Source organism: Sinocyclocheilus rhinocerous, unplaced genomic scaffold (assembly GCF_001515625.1).
Source record: "Sinocyclocheilus rhinocerous isolate Xijiao unplaced genomic scaffold, SAMN03320098_v1.1 scaffold468, whole genome shotgun sequence".
In the NCBI taxonomy this organism is placed as follows: Eukaryota; Metazoa; Chordata; class Actinopteri; order Cypriniformes; family Cyprinidae; genus Sinocyclocheilus; species Sinocyclocheilus rhinocerous.
The window spans coordinates 595661-616833 of NW_015635305.1; the positions used below are offsets into that span (position 1 = coordinate 595661).

At 38.7% G+C, this 21173-nt stretch overlaps 1 protein-coding gene across 1 annotated transcript in view; it reads right to left on the reverse strand.

Moving 5' to 3' along the window:
• wdfy3 (WD repeat and FYVE domain containing 3) overlaps positions 1-21173 on the reverse strand; it is an 85104-nt gene that overhangs the window by 16973 nt on the left and 46958 nt on the right. The window contains 25 exon segments of the mRNA XM_016561081.1: positions 329-556; positions 732-809; positions 1840-1997; positions 2214-2396; positions 2555-2664; positions 3716-3945; positions 4916-5076; positions 5393-5492; positions 5688-5921; positions 6030-6209; positions 6512-6646; positions 7429-7625; positions 7790-8007; positions 8382-8502; positions 8977-9071; positions 9321-9498; positions 10155-10374; positions 10877-11067; positions 11179-11290; positions 13341-13501; positions 13684-13915; positions 14241-14422; positions 14764-14982; positions 18695-18795; positions 20589-20823. Coding sequence (XP_016416567.1) covers positions 329-556; positions 732-809; positions 1840-1997; positions 2214-2396; positions 2555-2664; positions 3716-3945; positions 4916-5076; positions 5393-5492; positions 5688-5921; positions 6030-6209; positions 6512-6646; positions 7429-7625; positions 7790-8007; positions 8382-8502; positions 8977-9071; positions 9321-9498; positions 10155-10374; positions 10877-11067; positions 11179-11290; positions 13341-13501; positions 13684-13915; positions 14241-14422; positions 14764-14982; positions 18695-18795; positions 20589-20823 — 4259 coding nt within the window.

Here is a 21173-nt window from a genome sequence, read left to right on the forward strand (position 1 = left end):
AAGAGGAGCGTTGTGTTTGCATTTCAGGCTTCTTATGTGAAGTCATTGCCATCATATGGCTAATGCTGGCAATTAAAGTTTGAGAGTTTACAAAAGATCCATTCAGAGCAGATTATCAACCATTAGCGGCTACACACATGCCGACTTTCACTGATACTATAGGCAAATTCAATAGACTTGTTTCAGTTAATGGGGTAAAATAAGGTTAAAGAAAATTATGTTTTATTAAGTTTATTTTCTATTTTGGGAAGCCAGAATTTGCTAATATACAATACATAACATGTACCTCCTTTAAACTGAAAAATTACAAGAAAAAAAGTACACTAACCTGAGTGCTTGCGTTGGGCTCAGGATCAGGCACGTAGGGATAATGAATGTAAAACATGTCGTTCCGAACCATCTTCTTCCTCATTCTACAGGGTCCCTCAGTCATGTCCAACTGAAACTTGTCCAGGTGGGAGCCAATAGGAGGCCCCCAGAGGCCCCTCTCACGAAGCAGCTCATATTCAATCCCTGCCCACTCATCCATCACATACTTCAGCGCATTCTGCTGTCTCTGTGAGAAAACAAATGCATATTTGCATCAAAATAATTTTTTGTAGAAGTCATTCCACTATGATCAGAACTGGGAAAACATTTATTTACGATCCCTCCATTTAAAACATTTCAGCAATTATTATTATTCTGAAAGATCTATTTGACTTTGCATATGTTAGAAATTGAAGGGTTACCTCTTGATGCTCCTTGTACTGCATTGCTACCAAGTCCCGGACCACAGCAATGTGCGTGAACATCCACTGAAAGGTTTCCTGTGGACAGTCACAATAATGTGAGCACAAACTTCCTGTGCAAGTCCATAAGATCAGCTGTGAAATCACTTCCATGTCTGTGACAGTTATTTTCAACTCAACTCAACTTTTATTAATAAAGCACTTTCAAAACCACAAGAATGGACCAAAGTCTCGTACAGAGATAATTAAAACTCTAAAAAAAAATAAAATAAATAAAAACATTACAAACATACAATACGAACACAGCATAACACAAATATAAATTGTACAACAAAATCACTCACATTAAACAGACTCACTCAAATGCCAATAGCCTGATGAAATAAACAAGTCTTTAAGTTCCCTTTAAAAAAAGTTCATAGTTGACAAGGGTTTTATGAATAGTGGCAAGGCATTCCAAAGTGTAGGAGCCGCAACTTAAAAAAAGGCGCAATCTCCACTGCGCTTTAAACAAGACCATGGAACAGTTAAGAGCAAGTTCTGAGAAGACGCAGATGACGTTGAGGCTGTTAAAGAGACAGCATGTCCTTTATATCAGAAGCCTGATATAACAAACATTAACACCTTGTATTGGATTCTATAATTAACAGATAACCAATGAAGACATAGGCTATCAACACAGGTGTGATATGATCCCATTTTCTGGTATTAGTTAAAAGTCTCCATGCATGTTGTATGACAATAGACCAGGGCTGTCCAAACTCGGTCCTGGAGGGCCGGTGTCCTGCACAGTTTAGCTCCAACTTGCCTATTCCCAAATATAATAAACTCAGCCTTATCCTCATTTAATTGTAGGAAATGATTTGTCAACCATCCCTTTACCTCAGTCAAACACAGAAAAATTTGCAAATGATGTACAGTCATCAAGTTCAAGAGAAAGGTACAGTTGTAAATCATCAACATACAAATGATCATTTATATTTTATTGACTAAAGATTGACCCCAAAGGCAAAATGTATAACAAAAACAGGGTTGGACCAAGAATTGATCCCTGTGGAACACCCCAAGAGATAAATGTCGGTCTAGATAGATGCATTTTGAAAGTTACCTGTGCAGAAAGATTGTTCTTGTTCATTCCACTTTCCCTCTTGCTGCGACGGGAGCCAGTAAGTTTGGACAGACCAAAGCCACTGCTGACTCGAGACAGTTTGGACTGATTCGCTGGGGCAACGGTCTCGCCCCTGCTGATGCATTTCTTCTCGTGGACTAGAAGCAAAACAGAGAAGGTTCAACACAGTAAGAAAATGAGAGTATAGGGAAAACTGCAAAAAAAAATATTTAACAAGAACAAATTTGCAGCGTGACAAAGACACAGGAAAGAGTGTGAAAGCAACAAGCTGCAAAAATTAAACTATGTGGGAGAATCTGAATTTGATGGATTTATAAAGTAAAAATTTGAGTGTGTGTGGATGTTTTCCTCACCCAGGTGGTTCTGCCAGCTTTTAGCAGCAGGTTCCTCTAAAGCAGGTCGAGCAGTGGCGATGTCCACATGTCCTCGATCATTGACTGGTAGAGACACTTTAAAAATGTCCTCCAGCATTTGCCGCTTACTGTGCATGAGCTCTGTCCACACACGATTCACTGCCTTGAGCAGCAACTGACGACCTGACAAACACACACACACCAAAAACAGACAGAGTAAGTTTGATATCGATAATGGTTTTTATGAGGGCTTGTGAAGTGCTTTAAGTATTAAAACTGTATGCTTTAATACACCACACACTTTGCTTGCAAAAATGTCATAAAAAGAGAAAAAGAACAACCTTCGCTAACATCCTGGCTCCGGACATTGTCCGACTCGTTCTCAGAAGGAACCGCGACATGCCAGGTGGTCATTCTGGCCTCTGCCTCCAAACCAAACCCCTCCACACTACTGTAAGAGAACATGAAAGTGATGTTGACTTGTGGCACAGTGATACAGCACACCATTCTCATACATTTGAAGACACCATGGTCTTTTGGCCAGCGCTTTATTTGTGCTGCACCATGTGAACATTCTCCAGTCAGTCAATATTATAAGTTTGAATGCTAGAACACAAACAGCAAGAATAATGAACTATCATTTCAGCACATCAGTCACTCAAAATCAAGCACAGAGCACAGAGACTCAGAGTAGCAGCACTACACACTAATGTGATTCTGCTCACTGTCTCTGAGCTGCTCTCATTTCTCAGTCTCTCTGAAGCCAAACTTCTGAGTCAGCCTGGATAAAGAGCCATGACAACATAAACCTCCTCCTCATGTCTCTCACAGTGACTCACAACAGCAGAGGCGCACAATCACAAACAATCCTGAGACTGTGAAGAGGAACTATTCATTTTTCACTGCTCATACATAATCCCATAAACCCATCCCCATCTATCTTTCCATCTAAATGTATGCATTTATTTTTATTTTCTACCGCGCATATAGTCTATCACAATCCATAGTCTATAGCATCTATCTAAATGTACTTATTTCAGAGCTCAAACATAACTATCCATGTAAATGTATTTCACACCTCATATATGTGACCCTGGACCATACAGGTATATTTGTAGCAATAGCCAACAATACATTGTCTGGGTCAAAATTATCGATTTTTCTTTTATGCCAAAAATCAATAGGATATTAAGTAAAGATCATGTTCCATAAAGATATTTTGTAAATTTACTACTGTAAATATATCAAAACCTAATTTTTGATTTTCACATATGTCTATCTACCCATCTATCTAAATGTTTTTATGTATTTACCTATTTATTCATTTTTACACCTTTTTTTTTTTAACCAGAGTCTGCATGTCAAATGGAAAACATATCTCAATAGACTTATCTATCCATCCCTGTAACTTAAAACCAAACATCTGGATACTCTAAATTCATAAACCCTTGATTTTATGTACAGTGCCCGAAAACATTATACCACCTCTGTGTCTCTCTCACCTCCCCGTGTGCAGGTTGATCAAGCAGTGGGCCAGACAAGCCACAAACTCCTGGTCATGGTTGCCAGGTCCCAGCACGAGGTTTCGGTTTACCGTCAGCACACGTAGTGAATCCAGCAGGGTGACCTGTTGCGGGACCGTTTTGTGTGGTCGTGAGAGCTGGTAGAGGATTGTTCGGTTCAGACAATGGTAGATTGAGTCCAGAGACAAACCCTGTGATCGCCGTTTGGACTGTTGTGGGACAAAAAAAAAGAAAAAAGAAAAGGAGATTTGTTGAGAAACCACCAGTCACGCAAGTCACATAGTAATGCTACATAAGTCTTGCACATGAGGAATGTAAAAGAAAGAGAGAGAGAGAGAGAGAGAGAATTGTACAACTAACAGAAATTTGTAATATAATAACAGGAAAATAATTTATGTTTAATAACTGAAGTAATGACTTAACATTACATTGGGGGTTATTGTGGTCTTTTTTTAAATGGTTAGAAGCTAAATTATTTTAGCAATATTTAGTGAAACATTTACTGTGAAATTGTTTAAATTTCATTTTAAAAAGATAACTGGTTGCTATGATTGCTTATAGTTTGCTTTTAACTGCATTTAAATTTTGAACATTCGGTTTGTTTAAATTTACACTCCCATTCAAAAGCTTGGGTTGAGTATTTTTTAATGTTCTTGAAGTCTCTTATAGTTTCCAAGGCTGCATTTATTTGATCAAAAACCTAGTAAACAACAGTAATACTGTGAAATATTATTACAATTTAAAATAATATATTTAGGTCAATTAAATGTAATTTATTCCTGTGATGGTAAATCTGAATTTTCAGCAGGTACCCATCTCATATGGTGCTCAAACATTTCTTATTATAACAGCTGTGCTTGATATTTTGTGGGAACCAAAAAACATTTACAGTATTAGGATTCTTTGATGGTCAGAAAGTTTAAAATAAATAATTTGAAATAGAAATATTTTGTAGCAGTAGCATACATTTAAGACATCCACTAAAAGTAATCATTTGTATGCAATGTTCATGATTAAAATGACAAACTAGACAATATACGGCCAAAAAATATATATAGCAAGACCACTTCCTAATTATTCAGGAACACTATGACTTTGGGGACAAGTGTGCTTGTTTTGATGTAGGTGGTGTGAAAGCATAATTGGCGTTTAAGTGGGGAACCTCCGGTGTGAGCTCACCTGGGTGATCAGCTGAACTATGAAATCCACCACGAGCTTGGACTCTTTGTTGAACATGCCCTGCCAAAGCTTATCCACCACACGCTGTGTGAAGTAGAACACATTGTTGACCAGGACCTGATAACTTCCTCCTGTCGTTATTGGCAATGATGCCTCCTCACCTGTTGGAGGACACAGCCACACACATGAAAGATTTGTCATTTTAGCTTATATTGTGGGATTCTGAATATTTTGTTGTTCAACAGACTTTAAGGGACATCAGGGAACTTTAGATCAAAAACGCTGAGAACCACTAAAATATGGTCATGTCTCACCATGCCATGACAGTTTTTGCATACATTGTGCCTGATCTACATTGACATCAAAAACCACACACTTTTGAAGAAAATGAGATTGAGTAAATGACAGCATTTTCATTTTTTGGTACATTACTGATCAATTCCCAGAGCTAAACCTGATGATTGGGATGCAACTAACCCAACATGACATCTGCTGCCAGAAGCTGCTCCATCACACTGTCCAGGATGTAGGACTGAAACTCTTTCTGCTGGGTCCTGGTTGAGCGCTCTGGTGAGGCCTGAGGACACAGAGCAAAGTTAGTGTTCCTGCCCAACAAATGGACACTCCCACATTAGCTTCTAATAAGCAGCATGCAGAGCACTGCAGGATGATAGAAAAGAAAGCCAGGATTACAGGCACTAAGATTCTGTAGCTTCACGCAACATCATTGACAAATGAAATATAATGAAGTAGATATTCAAGATGGTCTCACCTCTAGCAGAAGATCAATGATGGGCGTCTGTTTGCTGGCAGGTGTCATGCACAGGTTGTCCATGATGAGGACCCTCATGAAGTCAAAGACATACTTCTTTGCTGGGTGGTTGGTCAAGTAGGTTTTATTGCCTACATTACAGTATTCTGACTGGCTACGGTTCATGCCTGTATCCGTCACAAAGGCTTTGAACTCTTCTGTGGGTGAGCTTGCTTCATCATCCAAATCACTCACCTGAGGAAAACAAGACATTTTTATCACACAACCAACTTCAATTGAGACTGAAACATCAAAAGGACAAATTCCCAGTTACAATAACAAACAAAGAGAACAATAGCGTACCATCTCAGAGTAAGGCCGTATATTGAAGGGGAAAACCGTAGCAGCAAGTGTACACAGGAAGTCCGGGCTGTGCCACATGTGTGCCAGATCTGGGATGTTGTGATAGAGGTAACGGAAAAACTGCATGAGAGTGATGGGATATTCTCTCAGCCAGGAACCCTCCTCCTCTGACTGCCAAGGCTGTGGGTTAGATAAAGAGAAATTTCAGCTTCTGTGGTCTGAGGGTCTGTACTTGTGAGAATAACCTGCATTTCTTGGTATCTGCAGTGAAAACAATTCATCTTAATATAATACCATTTTAACCTTTTATTTTTCACTTTGAGCACCAGTTTGTCACTAATTTCCCATTTCATTCAGAATTTTTCATCAGCTGTAGTACAAAACCTTTGATAAACTACCAAATGACAACCGGAGCAATCATCCCAATGTTAACAGTTGCTCCTGGGATGCATATTTCTAAAGCAGGAAGCTTGGAGACTCACCAGGTTGAGCATGCTGCGCAGCATTGCCAGGAGCAGGAACGCTGCTTCAGTGCACATGTTGTGAATGGAGCCCACCACTGTAGCACTGGAAGCTGGGACGCCAAATATAAACGTCCAGATAGAGTCCAGGTCAAACTGTGTGAGGAGATGGGCACAACTCAATAATAATTTATTAATTATATATTATACAAATTATTAAATTGTATTAAGTTATTATGAAATCATAATATTACCGAATTGCATTTAATTAAATAATTAATACTTATTCAATGATTTTGCAGTTTAAAAAGTAAAAGAATGAATTAGTGACACTACAATGCTCTCACAGGAAACAGTCACAAGTGCAACCCATGCATGACTGAATGGATGATACAGCAAAGACAATTTGTTGAACATGAGTATAGTTAACAAGGAGCATGTCACTTTAAAAAAACAGTTGAAAACAAAAGGTCTGAGATCACATTGAAAAATTGGGATTTATATAAAATATAAATATAAATCCTATTTAAATTTGTAAAAGTTTTAGGATTCAAAAAGAAAGAAAGAAAGAAAGAAAGAAAGAGAAAAAGAAAGAAAGAATATAAGAAAGAAAGAAAGAAAGAGAAAAAGAAAGAAAGAATATGATGTAAAATGATTTTAGATTCTGCACTACTGCTAGTTCACTAAATTGTATGCAAGCAAATTGGTGACACCGAGCATGTGAACATGACTCTTAATTTTTCAATTAAATTCTTTTACACATCTGCAGATAACACAAATTATATTTAAAAAAAAATTTAAAATACATATAATTATTTTTAATAGTGGTCTCAGAGATGTGGAAAATGATATGGATTGTGAGATCACACACACACAAACAAAGACACAAAGTGAAGACATTCAAGTTTGATTAGTAGGGAAAAAGTTTGCATACTGACATGTACCTGCAGGCTGTCGGGCAGCTCTGTGATTGGCTGCTGGAGGAAAAGGGCCATGAGCATGAAGTAGATCTCTGGGACATTGGTGTGTTTGGGCAGTAGAGTTTGCAACAGAGGGAATCCTGCGAAATGGCAGGCATCTCGGTTGATTTCACGCAATGTCGACCTGCCTCCTGCGCTGCGGCCAACGTTAAAACCTGAAAGGATATGAGCAAAAAAAAAAAAGCCTGACAAATTTAGTTACAGTACTAAATACTTAGTTATTGTTATTATTGTTATCATTTTTTATACTGTATAATTATAGAAACTGTTTAACTAAAATGCATGTGAAACTAATCAAATATGATTAGCTCTTGCTCACCCAGAACAGTGCCAATCTTATTAGTGAGCACAGAGTCGGTGTGGTCCAGCCATCCTCCTCCAGACAGACCCTCTTTAAACCGGCTCAGGATGGATTGGTTACTCAGCAACACCACCAAGATTAAGAGAGCTGCCGTCACTGTACTGGAGTGAATGTGTTCTTCCATAAACATCAGCAACCAATCAAAACCCAAGGTGCGCACAAGTTCTTCGCAAGCCCTGCGGGAGGTAGCAGAAAGAAAAATTTAGTGAGGGGATGATCATTAATATGAAGGTAGATCTTACAAATTTTGTTTATAATCTTTTAAGTTATGAGGCTTAATTTACAGACAATTAAATGGTGCGCTTTGTCATTTTTCATACACACCCACAAAAAAAAAATACTGAGAGCACTGATAAGAGATAAAAGCCCTTTGGCTACACTAAATCATTTTGGACACATATCCAAAGTGTCCAGTTCCATCTGTATCCAATCCCAGATATCAGCCCTAAACCAGCAAGCTTAGGTAACAATGTTACAGATGCTGTAAAATGCAGCGCAGCTCTCTGAAGTCCAATAATCCACCCTTGATTTAATATGGAGCATCACTCACTGTACATTAACAATGTTCTTCTCTTTGCAGGTGAAGAGCTGTTTGAGCAGGATGTCCAGCAGTCTGTTCCGCAGAAGAATCAAGTTGGATGACAGGAGGCCTCCAAACTCATCATCAGCTCCTGAAAACACCCAGGAAGAAGAGTAAGACCACTGAAAGGAGAAATGATACTGCTAAGCTTTTTGACATTTTTAAGCTCCTGGTATCTTAAGACATCTCATTATTAAGCCTAGATGAAATCTGCAGATTTTCCAGTGCTGATTTTAGTGGGAATCTGCAGAAAGTGCTTACATGGAGCTAACTCTGCACTCTTACGGATAGCGGAAACCACCAAATTAGGCAAAATATTTCAGAAATGCACAAGGGGTGTCAGATTTTTAGGAATGAGATGACGTTTCAATTCAGCAGGAATTCTGTGTAGCTTTCTACAAGGTTCTGCAGGTGTGGATTTCTTTTGGTGCTGTTTAAAGCTGGCAATGCTTTGTATCCCATGGGTCTAATTCTTTAACAGGGTGATCTGAAGTGTTGTTGTGTTGGAACAATATGCTGCTAAAATGCTTCTTTCATACTTGGAAGCTTAAAAAAGCTGACTCACCCCTGTCGATCTTCTCCTCATTGGTGTTCTCCATAATGACAAACTTCTCACAGACTGCAAATGTTGGCAATGTTGAAGAGATAAACTGCCCAAACCTGGGAAAAAAATCAATCATAGCCATAAATAAATGAAAGAAAGTCCAGAATTATAAATGATTATTTTGTGATCGAAGATTTTTATTTTGTATGTGTAAATTGTACATAGTGTTCCTTAATAATTAGTCACCCCTGCTTCTAAATAAAGTATGTTCTGCAGCAAAATCAGTCACTTCTGTTTCTAATCTTCTAAAAATGTGTTGTCTTTGACAGCCTACATTTAAAATGGGCATACAACTCTCCGTTTACCTGAGTAGGTCATATGAGTTGGGGAAGCCTTGAAGCAGGAGACTGAGGACATTGCCGATGGCAGCGATGGTGGGCTGAGACAGAGATTGATCCCTCAGAGTCAGCAGCAGTCTGGGGATCAATTGAAACTCCCGCAATAGTTTGGCATTCTTAGCAGCTTCACTGAGAACAGAAACAAGTACACATTGTGTTAGTGATAGCAGTTTAACAACTGCAGGTTTGACTCTGCACCTCTGGAGTTTAGGAACACTGTTCACTCTAAAGGCACCTTCACACCAAGGACGATAACTATAAAACTAATAATCTAGAGAATAGCAAAGTCCACATTACAACTATAACGATAAAGACACAGAGGAACAATATCGTTGGAATCACTCTGATGACATGCAGTGTGTGCTTATATTAAACAGAACGTTACAGTCCATTCATAGATGTTAATATAGTTATTGTTCTTTTTGAGAACGGGCCTTTAGACCGTCGTGGAAATTCTGACTTAATAAAGTAATAAAATAATTGTGAAGACTGAGAATGAAAAACCAAACAGTTTTGTCTTTGTCTTGCTTTAATTCTCTGCAGAGAAGTGATCTGTTTGACACACAGTTGAAGCTGTGAGCAAAAGAGGTAAGAAATAGGCTCACAGCCCAGTTTTTATAGTCAAAAGTATCCATTTCAAGATAACAAAATCCCTCATCTAACCAATGAAATGGCTGTATTACATCACCCCATGGTACCACTCGCTAAAATGTCGATATCTGGTTATTCTCAAAGCTTGTTTGTTCCTGGTACACAACTTCTTTGAAAATACCTCATTCACTCTATAGGTTACCATTGAATACTTATTGAGTACTGATTAAAGATTACATTCAAAAGATGTATGTAAGATATGGTGTGAGCTTCGCACCTCAAAATCACACAGCAGGTCCTGGAAGGCTGTGGAGTTGGGGATGATTGAGGTCTCGTGGCCACTATCGACAGTTCCAACGAGGGAGAAGGTCAAGTGCAGAATATGGCTGTTCAACAGCGGGCGTTTCTTCTTCAGCAGCATGGCCAACAGCTATAACAGAAGACATTAAGTTAAAGAAGATCATTCAGGCAAATGATCTAAAGCTGACAGGGAAAAAACAACAACGGAAGGTCTATGTGAAAGAATGATCTGCTATATTTTCCTTAGTCTACTCATTTCAGGATTCAGTGATCAGTTCAGTTTAAAACAGGCTGCAACCCAACACTCAGCCATTCATTTTCCTTACACAGCGACACCACAATCAACATTAGCTCCGTGAAACATCGCATTCTCTCTACAGACCCTATTAAAGCAGCAGAGAAATAAAACAATGCACCATCTGTTAGGTTCAAACCAGCACATCCCAGCATGCCCCACCCTTAAGAACCCTCACTTATCACATCAATTGGCTGTCACCGGTCACAACAGCCCAGGCTCACTGTTATCATTTAATTTGCCACCTCATTGGCTCATAACATCCTACAGCTACAGCTGTAGAGAACAGAGGACATCCTCGGTTCAAAGTTCACTGATAATTATTATTGCAGCCCACCTGGTAGCCTTTGATACGCTCAATCTCCTTGCTAGCTAGCGGGTTGCTCTTGACAACACACACTAATGCTTTTACTGCAGCATAGAGACCCTCCACATCTGAAGCCATGGCAACCAGGCCCAGAATGGCAGCTGCTCCTCCGATGTACTGGAGGTTGGTGGCCACCGGTTTGCTTATGAAGGCGCGCACACCTACATGGAACAAAATTGCAGCTATAAATACATGAACACTGAGAGAAAGGGCCGGTTTATTGGAAAAGCTGTATTGTGCCACTTCATTTTTTATTTTTATTTTGCACTCACCCAGGTAACCGATGACTGCAGCTCCAATGGTCCTGGCCGACCCGTTGAGATGGCCCACTGCATTATGGATGAGTTTGACTGGTGTGGCACTTTCATGAGAGGAAACCCCCAGCTGAAAGGGGATGAAAACATCACTCTGAGCAGCTTTCATAAAATGATAATTAAAATAATTACTCATGGGCAGGACAAGGAATCCGCACTGCAAATTTCTGCAGAATTGGAAGACTCGTCCTTCAAAAGTTCGAGACATTCTGCACCCCTTGCATATTTATTTCTAAAATATTTTGGCTAAATATGTATTACTTCTTTCAGCTATCAAAAAGTGTCCAATACTAAAATTCTGCAGATGACGCACTAAAATGAGTGAAGATAATATGTAAAAGGTCTGCAGATTTCCACAAAAAGCTCCGCTGATATTTACATTAGTTAAATGTCCTCATTTATACAGAATTTTTTATACAAATCATTCACAAAACTTTTATTTATTCTTTACTACCCTAAGAATTCTGCATATTTTGACTAAAAATCAGCAAAGATTTTTTTAAAAGAAATTAATCATTTATTCAGCAAGGACACATTAAATTAATCAAAAGTGAAAGCATATACATTTGTAATGTTACAAAAAAATTTGATTTCAAATAAATGCTGCTCTTTTTAACTTTCTATTCATCAGAGAATCACAGTTTCCTCAAACATATTAAGCAACACAACTGTTTTCAACATTAATAATATGAAATGTTTCTTGAGGACCAATTCTGCATATTAGAATGATTTCTGAAAGATCATGTGACACTAAAGACTGAAGTAATGGCTGCTGAAAATTCAGCTTTGCCATCACAGGAATAAATAACCTTTAAAATAGAAAACAGTTATTTTAAACTAATCCAAATGTAAAAATTTCCATAACAAAACATAAATCAGATCTCTCCTCTTCTACTGTATATGATGTACTTCATATGGAAGTAGACCTCAAATGTCCATGTGATGTATTTTAGATACCATGTGATGCATATGTTGTTCTGTAAGTGCTGCTGGTTAACCATCATAATGTTAATGCTTAATGTACACTCTAACACTTCTACAGGGCTGAAGGAATCCAAAGAAAGTCCCATAACATCGCAGAAAGGCTTATATCGATTGCCCCGAATCAAAGATTCAATAAAGAGTGTTAGAGTATGGATGTATTACCTGGATTCAGTCAGAAGTTCAATGAAGTGCTCGAAGAGAGAGAGGTGCAGTTCATAGGGAGCATGAAGCCAAACCTGAAAGTCCAACAAATTAAACATTTTATGTCATTATATCATGAAAAACCAACAAATGTTTATATCTTCTGAAATAAAAGAAGTTTTAGAACTGAAGACCACTACACAAAATGTATACATCCTAACAGGATGTCAATCATTCTCTGTATATCTGTCGGATGTGAGTAATGAAAAAATAAATAAATAAAAAGTCACAGCATCACTAAGGCTCCTCTGGTGTAGGGCTGCATGATAAATCGCATGTGATATTTAATGCGCATCGTGTCAGTAAAGCCGTTTCTGTAATCAGCGGTAAATCTCCATCACGTGCGTGCTTTCACATGAAGCAGCATTTACTACAAAGAGCCGTTGTTCACTGCCAAGCTGTGCAAAACCACGTTCATATATGCATTTATATGCATATAAGCACGCACGTGATGGAGATTTACCGCTGATTACAGAAACGACTTTACTGACAAGATGCGCATTAAATATCGCATGCGATTTATCGTGCAGCCCTAACAAATAACCTTTAAAATAGAAAACAGTTATTTTAAACTAATATTTGACTATATTACTGGTTTTACCGTATTTTTGATCAAATAAATGCAATATTTGAGAAATTTTTCAAAAACATTTTTAATGACCCCAAACTTTTGAACAATAGTGTAGGTCTGCTTATGGTCTTGATTATTTGGTGGTTGTTCAGATTATTAAATATGACAACTTTAAATGTCAAAAAATATATATATATAATACAATGCAAAATCAAATTTCTTTTTATTTTTAATGTTTAACTTGTTAAAATTCATTACAACAAATTAATATATCAATATTTAATTACAATTTAAAATCTTATCATTTAAATACATTATTTTAGCAAAAGAGATAGCAGGGTGAGAGTGAGACTGCTTACGGTACCTGTTTGGCGATGGCTTTGCTGTCCAGTTTGTTGTAGACTTTTCGTATCTTGGCCACAGTGAGAGTAGATACAGAATGAGCAAAGAGACTGAAGGAGACCTTCTCTTCAGGAACCAATCCAACAGGACAGGGTGGCACAGCCTCAGTCTTTGAGTCTTTACCTGGATGAATGAGAGGAAACACAGTTAAAACTCACAACATGCAACTACATATAACACACATAAGATGTGCATACCATTTAATCAGTACAACAGCCATTAATTTACAATAAACATCTACTTTTAAAATCAAACATCTTGTAGTTTCTTGTTATTCACATCAGTGTGACACATCAGGTACTCACATGGCAAGTAAACAGCTTGGAAACTGCCTACATAATTGGGTCCCAGCTCATAGATGGCAGCCACACTGGCAGCAGGCAGCACCTCCTCCAGAAAGTGAGTGGGCCCCAGTCGCCAGACCAGAGCGGAGAGCTGGCGCTGGGCCGGTGGTGTACCGATGTAGCTGTACACCGTGCTCACCACAGGTGGGTTTGCGGAGGCAGAGCCACCGGGAGCATTGTGAACATAGTGCAGCTACAAAGACAACCACAATGAGAAACAAAAGAGGTGAGTGTGACCTTATCGGGAATAATGCCTTTTATTTTAAATATACATTATTTAACAGTAGTCTTGGGAACTGGTGTTTGAGCTGCTAATGAAGCAAGAGAAGAACCACTTTGCATCAGATTGCAGATCTGACGGCAATTTTGAGTTATGCTAAAGTTTGAAATATTAGTTAAAATCTTTAAAAGGGGGCAGAAAATAATTACATTTCTGCAGAAAAAATTGTAACGGCACCGTTTCCAATTACTTAAGTCAAAACAAAATGAAGGTGTCTACATCAGGAGCTGGGCCACACCTTGACTGTGCTGACCATCTGGCCATCGATGTAGAGAGTCGCCATGCTGTTCTTCAGCATTCCCTTGCTCATAACTAACACCAGGTGGTGCCACTGTCCCTCGGTGATGAGGTCAGCGCAGCGGAAGCGGGCACAGCAGGGCAGGATCTCATAGAAGGAGGACTCCTCACTGAAGTCATCCACTGCAAAGGGAGAGAGGAAATGATGTCACGTCACTAACCACAGACAAAGGAACTTTTCCTCTGCATTTCAGAAGGAACGGGCTCTTAAACACTGCATTAATATGGCTTAATTGTCTACTTCCGATTTGCCCATGAAACGTAAGCGTGGTGACATCATAAGCTAAATTAATATTTAAATTATATTAAATAAATATTTTTGTGTGTGTGTGTTCACAAACATCAGCATTTTGAAAGTCTGTAATAGATTTGTTCTTATTTACTCTGCATTCCACATCATTAGAACTTTGCTGACATAAACCGAAAACAAAGATGTAGAACAGGAAGTTGTAGGAAACACTTGCCGTAGGTCTGAAGCAGCTCTTCCTTAGTGGACACAATGAGAGATCGGTCTTTAGCAGAGAGCACGATGGCCAGGCACACGTAGTGCTGCTCAGACGAGGTGGCCCTTCGCACCACCTTGAGCAGACGCACAGGATGGCTTTGGGGCGGCGTGCTGAAATGCTCAATGCAAAACCATGTTGAGTAGCTCAGGCCAGATGGGGGTGGAAAGAAACGCTCGCCTGAAGAGATGAAAATGAGGACATTCAATATTAGGAGTTACTTTCTCTTTTTGCATCATTTTGATGTAGATTGACACAAAACATTCACAGCTGTCCAATGCTACATGAATATTAATGTTGATTATTCTCAGAATAGTTTTTTTATTGGACAGATAAGACTGCTTTTAAATTCTGATGGTGCTTGAACAAGCAATGAATGGTAAAGTGTTACTTATGTGATCTTGAGGGACAATACTTCTGTTTTTGCAAATTTGTCTACCGTTCAAAAGTTTGGGGTTGGTAAGTTTTTTATGTTTTTGAATGAAGTATATCTCTGTTTTAATATGTTTTCAAATGTAATTTATTCTTGTGATGAAAAAGCAGAATTTTCAGCAGCCATCACTCCAGTTTTCAGTGTCACATGATCCTTTAAAAATTATTCTAATATGGTGATTTATTGCTTAAGAAACATTTCTTATTATTATCAATGTTAAAACGGTTGTGCTGATTAATATTTTTGTGATATTTTAAATATATAAATACAAAAAAATATTTTGAACATTGAACATTTGAGATGGAAATCTTCTTTATGTAAATGCATCAAAAAGTTTAATAATTTATTTTTAATATATATATATATATATATATATATATATATATATACACATATAACAATTTTGGTAGAATGATCATCCTTACTGAATCAACTTTGGAACTTAGACTGTACAAAGGAATAAGGTTCCAACATACTAAATCAGATTTCATTTTTTTATTCAAGGGACCATAATAAATAAGCAACCAAAAACCATAATAACCATAATTTTGAATGGTCTCCAGACAAATTTACTCCTAAGTAATTTATTGATTTTGTATCCCATTTTAAAATATATTTATCTTTAATTTGTCTAGGTGGATCATAATTAAATGTTAATACTTGGGTTTTTGAGACGTTCAGTTTGTAACCAGATATGGCCTCATACCCCTCAAGGAAGTTAAATAGTGTAGGAAGTGACTTTGTAGGTTGGCACATATATCAATATATAATCAGCAAAGAGGGCTAATTTATGCTCTCCGGATCCCATATCCATCCCTTTAATTGAATGGTTTTGCCTAATCCATTGGCTCAAAGGTTCAATAAATATGGCAAAAAGGAGTGGTGAAATGGGGCACCCCTGTCTTGTGCCCCGCTCTAATTTAAATGGATCTGATAAACCTCCATTAATTTTAATCCTTGCATAAGGCTTATCATATAATGTTGTAATAATTCCAGTAAAATTCTTGTGAAATCCAAATTTTGCTAATACCTTGTATAGAAAACTCCATCTCACGGAGTCAAAGGCTTTCTCTGCATCTAAACTCAATAGTGTAGCTTCCACCTTATGTTTTGAAATGAAACTAAGAATATGTAAAGTTCTTCTGATGTTGTCTGATGCTTGCCTTTGACAAATAAAGCCTGTTTGACTACAAAGACAATCGGGACCGTGCATAAATTATGAGGATTGCAAACTCCCGTCCTTTCTTCGGAAAGTTTGCAGCTTCTCCTTGAATGTTGGCCCTCTTCTCCGTTGGAGATCGCGTCTACCCGTGCTCTGGCCACTTCTCTGCCAAGACATTCGCTGAATCTGCTCCATGAGGGTGTTCGGGTGGCTGATGGGCTGCACCGGGAATCCTCTCTTTGACATGTCTTGCGTTGCCTCCTCGACCGTGTTGTATATCTTCACTCCATCCTCATAAAGCACCTTCAAACGAGCGGGGTGCAGTGTTCTAAATTTCACTTCTCTGTCTTTCAAAACATTGCGTATCTCTGTGTACTCCCTTCTCATCTGTAGCACTTGAGGGGCGTAATCATTATCGAAGTTGATCTGCTTTCCTTGCCAAGAGAATCCTCTCATCTGCCAGGCCTGTTGAAGTATCTGTTCTTTGGTCGTGAAACTTAGAAATTTAACCACGATTGATCGTGGTTGTGCGTCCGCCGGTGGCTGTCTACCGAGCGCTCTATGAGCACGTTCAATTTGAAGTGATGTGTCCTCCGATAGATTTAAATTTTCTCTCAGAAATTTTTCTAGAAATAGAGCCACTGTCGGAAAGTCCTTCTCGGCACCTTCGGGAACTCCGTATATTCTAACATTGTTCCGTCTGGAACGACCCTCTATGTCCACAAGTTTCTCTTCCATTTTGGTGTGTAACTTCAACAAGCCTGTGAGTACCTCTTCTGCGTTTTGAGTCCTCTCTTCTGCTGTCAAGACTCGGCCCTCTACCTCCTCCAGTCTAGCGTTGGTATTCGAAATTTCCGTTTTAATGTCCTCGAGTTGAGTTTTGTTATCCCGACGAAAGTCCCTTAATTCTCTAAGAATGAGGCTCAAGTCGACGGTCTCGCTGGCAGGGTTCACGGAATCTCCCTCATGGCCACTTGCTTGTGAGCCAGGGAGAGAGCGCGCAGAGTCATCGTCTTGTTTCTCCGTAGGCTGTGTGATTTTCTTAGTTTTGCACCTAGTTTCCATCTTACTCCCCTTTTATTTTTATGAAGTAGATTACTTAGATTGCTAGTTTAATGATCTTAGGGTTTTTTTCAAAACTATTCCAACCAGGAACGCTAGCTCTATGCTGCCATCCTGTCGATGTCCAACCCGGAAGTGTAAGCATTTATTTTCAAGTTCAAATAAAAAATGTATTCAACTTTTTTAATGTGGTTTGGGGACCAACATCATCACTGAATAAATCTCCTTGGACTTTGCATAATGACCTATTACATCAAGCACACATTCTTGAAAATTTAGCCTAAGCTACTTAGATACAACAAATGTACAGGAACATCCTAGACAGGAGACAGGAACAATGTACTAGACTGCAGGGGATCTGAATGAAACTCTCCGAGCAATAAATGATGATGGCATCGACAAAAATAGGTCAGAGAATATGATGCAGGAGTCTATCTATAAATACTGAAATCATCCATTCGAGAGAGAGAGAGAGAGAGAGAGAGAGAGGGAGGAAGGGAAATGGGGAGGATGAAGGAAAGAGAGAGAGAGCGAGACAGCGAAATGAAGAAAGACAGGAAGGGAGAAAGATGGAGAGGCATCGAGCCCTGAATCACCTCATTAATACTACATAGGCACTTGGTACGCCCACTCAGGGCTGCTGTGAGCCGGTAGCGCTCAAACAGGAGCAAAGGCACACAAACAATTTCTGTCAAGCTCTGTCAAGCTTCGATGTGCTACCTCTTTTCTCTAGACTCCACCGTCTTTGTAAAAATTCAGTCACAGTGCTGTGCCCCTGTTCCCTCTACCTCTCGCCTGTCATGAGCCATGATGCTTCTGAAATTCTGTCAAGCTGCTACACCCGCCTTCGCTATCCCACGTTTGTAAACTCAAACTCGCTCAAAAACTCATTGACAATAATCTGTTAAAACAATAAAAACAATAACAGTTGATTCGGATTGGTCAATCAAATAACTGTATTGAATGGTAGCTATATTTCACCACTGTCAACGGCAACATACCACCGCTATTTTAATCTTTTTATCCCTTTTTATCCCTATTTATATCTTCTGAGATCCCAACCACCAAGGTTTATTGTGTGATAATGACTTGCTTGGTGCACATTCATCAATTTAATGTACTTTTTTTCATATTTTAGGCTTGATCTTAATAAAGATTTACAAAAGAGTGGAAAGCTGCTGTCTGCTGCATGCAAATCACGGGGGTTGGGGAAGAGTGTGTTTGTGAGCACATACCATTTCCCATGCCGCTGACCACTGCCCCGTCACTGACTCCAGATGTGTTAGCATTACTGGACGGCGCGTTGTGAGGGGCCAAACTGGGCAAAAACAAACAGCTGGAGAGAGAAGACGGAAATAAAAAATGAATGTCAATTTATCAGAAATTCCAGCATGCCAGAAATTTCATACATTTTATTCTTGTCTCTCAGTAACAAACAGTCATAATATGAGGGAATATTTCACATTGGCAGCTTAAAGAGTTATTTGTGGGTGTCACGCCTTATGTAACACTGACAGAGTGTGCTCACCATAACAGAACTGAATTACATCGTGTACAAAACATTACAAACGTCCACTGATGGAACTTATTTAAACACCAGATATTACTAAATGTTAGAAAAGCAAATAATGAGAATGGGTGCAACCCAATGCAAGATTCCTGTCAATCCATACTTCATTCAGCATTCTGCCATTCATCAAATAAACAGAAAACCATCCAAGTGTCACTCAAAACAGCTAAACAAGTCTCTATGGAGGCTAATTAACCCTGACAAAGGAAGCCTCATATGTCATTTTAATATTATAAAAGCTGTGGCAATAAAAAAAAAAATCCCACATCACACTAACAATATAAGCATCCACCCAAAAACAGTGAAACATTAACACCTCCCACCAGACAAGGAAGTGTGTGAAGAAGGGTTCAATTTGGGGACAAATCTGCTCACAAAAGTGAGCTACATCTGACAAAATCTCCCTTTGGGAACATTTGGAGAAGTCCTTTTTGGAGAAAAAAACCTTATTTATACATGTACATCTTTTTTAATAATACTAATATATTTTAGTAATATTATTTAATTCATAAAGTTAGTCAAACAGATTATATATGGTTGCATATTATTATAATTATTTTTAAAAAATCTAAAGATAAAACAATAGAAGTCTATGTATATGTGTGTGGAGGTTAATGTCCACCTCCTCCCTGTGTGCTCCCTTATAACCCAAAAAGCTTTAAGCCCAGCTGTGGCAGCACCATTAGGCTGGTCTGCATGCCCCAATACAGAACGTGTTTACATGAATTTTTCATGAAGGCAGATGGGGAGCGCACTGTGTGTACGCGTGTTTTGTCAGCATTCGCTAGATGAAATGTGGGCCAGTACAAGTGATTTTTACATCTTCAATTATTCTAAGCTGCATGTTCTATTCAGATGTAGGAGGAAGCATTTAAAGACTCAGGAGGATTCTGGCTAAGACATATAAAAGATACATCATTTGGATTGTCTGTGCAGTTGGTGCAGGTTTAAAGGGAATTTGTGGCATTTAAGTCTGTAGAACTGCTGCATAATTGTTCAAGCAATAGAAAGGCCTCTGGGAGACTAACCAAATTCAATCTGTGCACAACCAATATCACTTGAAGCATTTGGGTCTCTGTTATGTGTGCTGGGTGCAAAAACTGAACCGTTGACCCATTTCATACACATAAATCTCCTATTTAAGCAGCTAATCATTTGGAAAGAATACAAATGATGATCACTGTGCTTTCATAATTAATGAAAAAGATGAAATATTAAAGATCTGTTATTTTCAGTTTAGCACATACCCTGATGGGATTATGTTAAACAGAAACAGATGGAAGCTCAGTGTGGATTCTTTGTTGCGCTTTGAACTGCGATACGTTCGGAGATGTAAGCGCATTTCAAGTCTGTTTTTCAGTGAGCTTTAAACTAGGTCAAGCTTTTAAAAGCACAACACCAAATAAATTTTTGATTGACGCATATATCTGGTAAACACATTCTGAATTGAAGCCAATAAATCTCTGATGCCTAAACGGATGTCTGCTTACAAACAGTGATTGTGCAAACAAATCTTGATCTTCATTAGATATAGGCTAGATCAGCGCTGGCAGCCTTACCCGAATCCCTCTAATGACGTGTCAAACTCCACGAAGGCGGGCGTGACGGACGATCCATGGAGATGGATGTCATGGGGCGTTGTCATGGAGACCAGGCACTTGACTCGGGTGAGGGGCACAGTGCTGCCCTCAGCCGATCGCACCAGACTTCGGCTGATCCGGTACTGGCTGTTGTCCTCGTTAATCGTGAACACGCTATCCGGCCCAAAACCCTCCATGGACAGAGTCATGCTGTCTGGATGTGGAAAAGGTCAAATGTACAGTCAGACTTGTCCCGTAAACTCTACTGCTCTCTTAGTATTACACTATTAACTTAAAACATAGTTAACAGTGATTACTGCAAGAATTTTTACTTCACTTTAACAAGACCATTTATGTATAAATTTGATTCATTTTGTTAATTTAATTTGGATTTATTTAATGTTATTCTGAAATTGTTCTATTACGTATTGTCCCGAATATAAGACGATATTTTTTTCTTGGAAATACATCTGAAAAAACGCGGTCATCTTATATTCAGGGTCTAGACTTTGACGTGTCAATAATACACCCACAACAATAGGTGGCGCCAAATACGCATAAAAA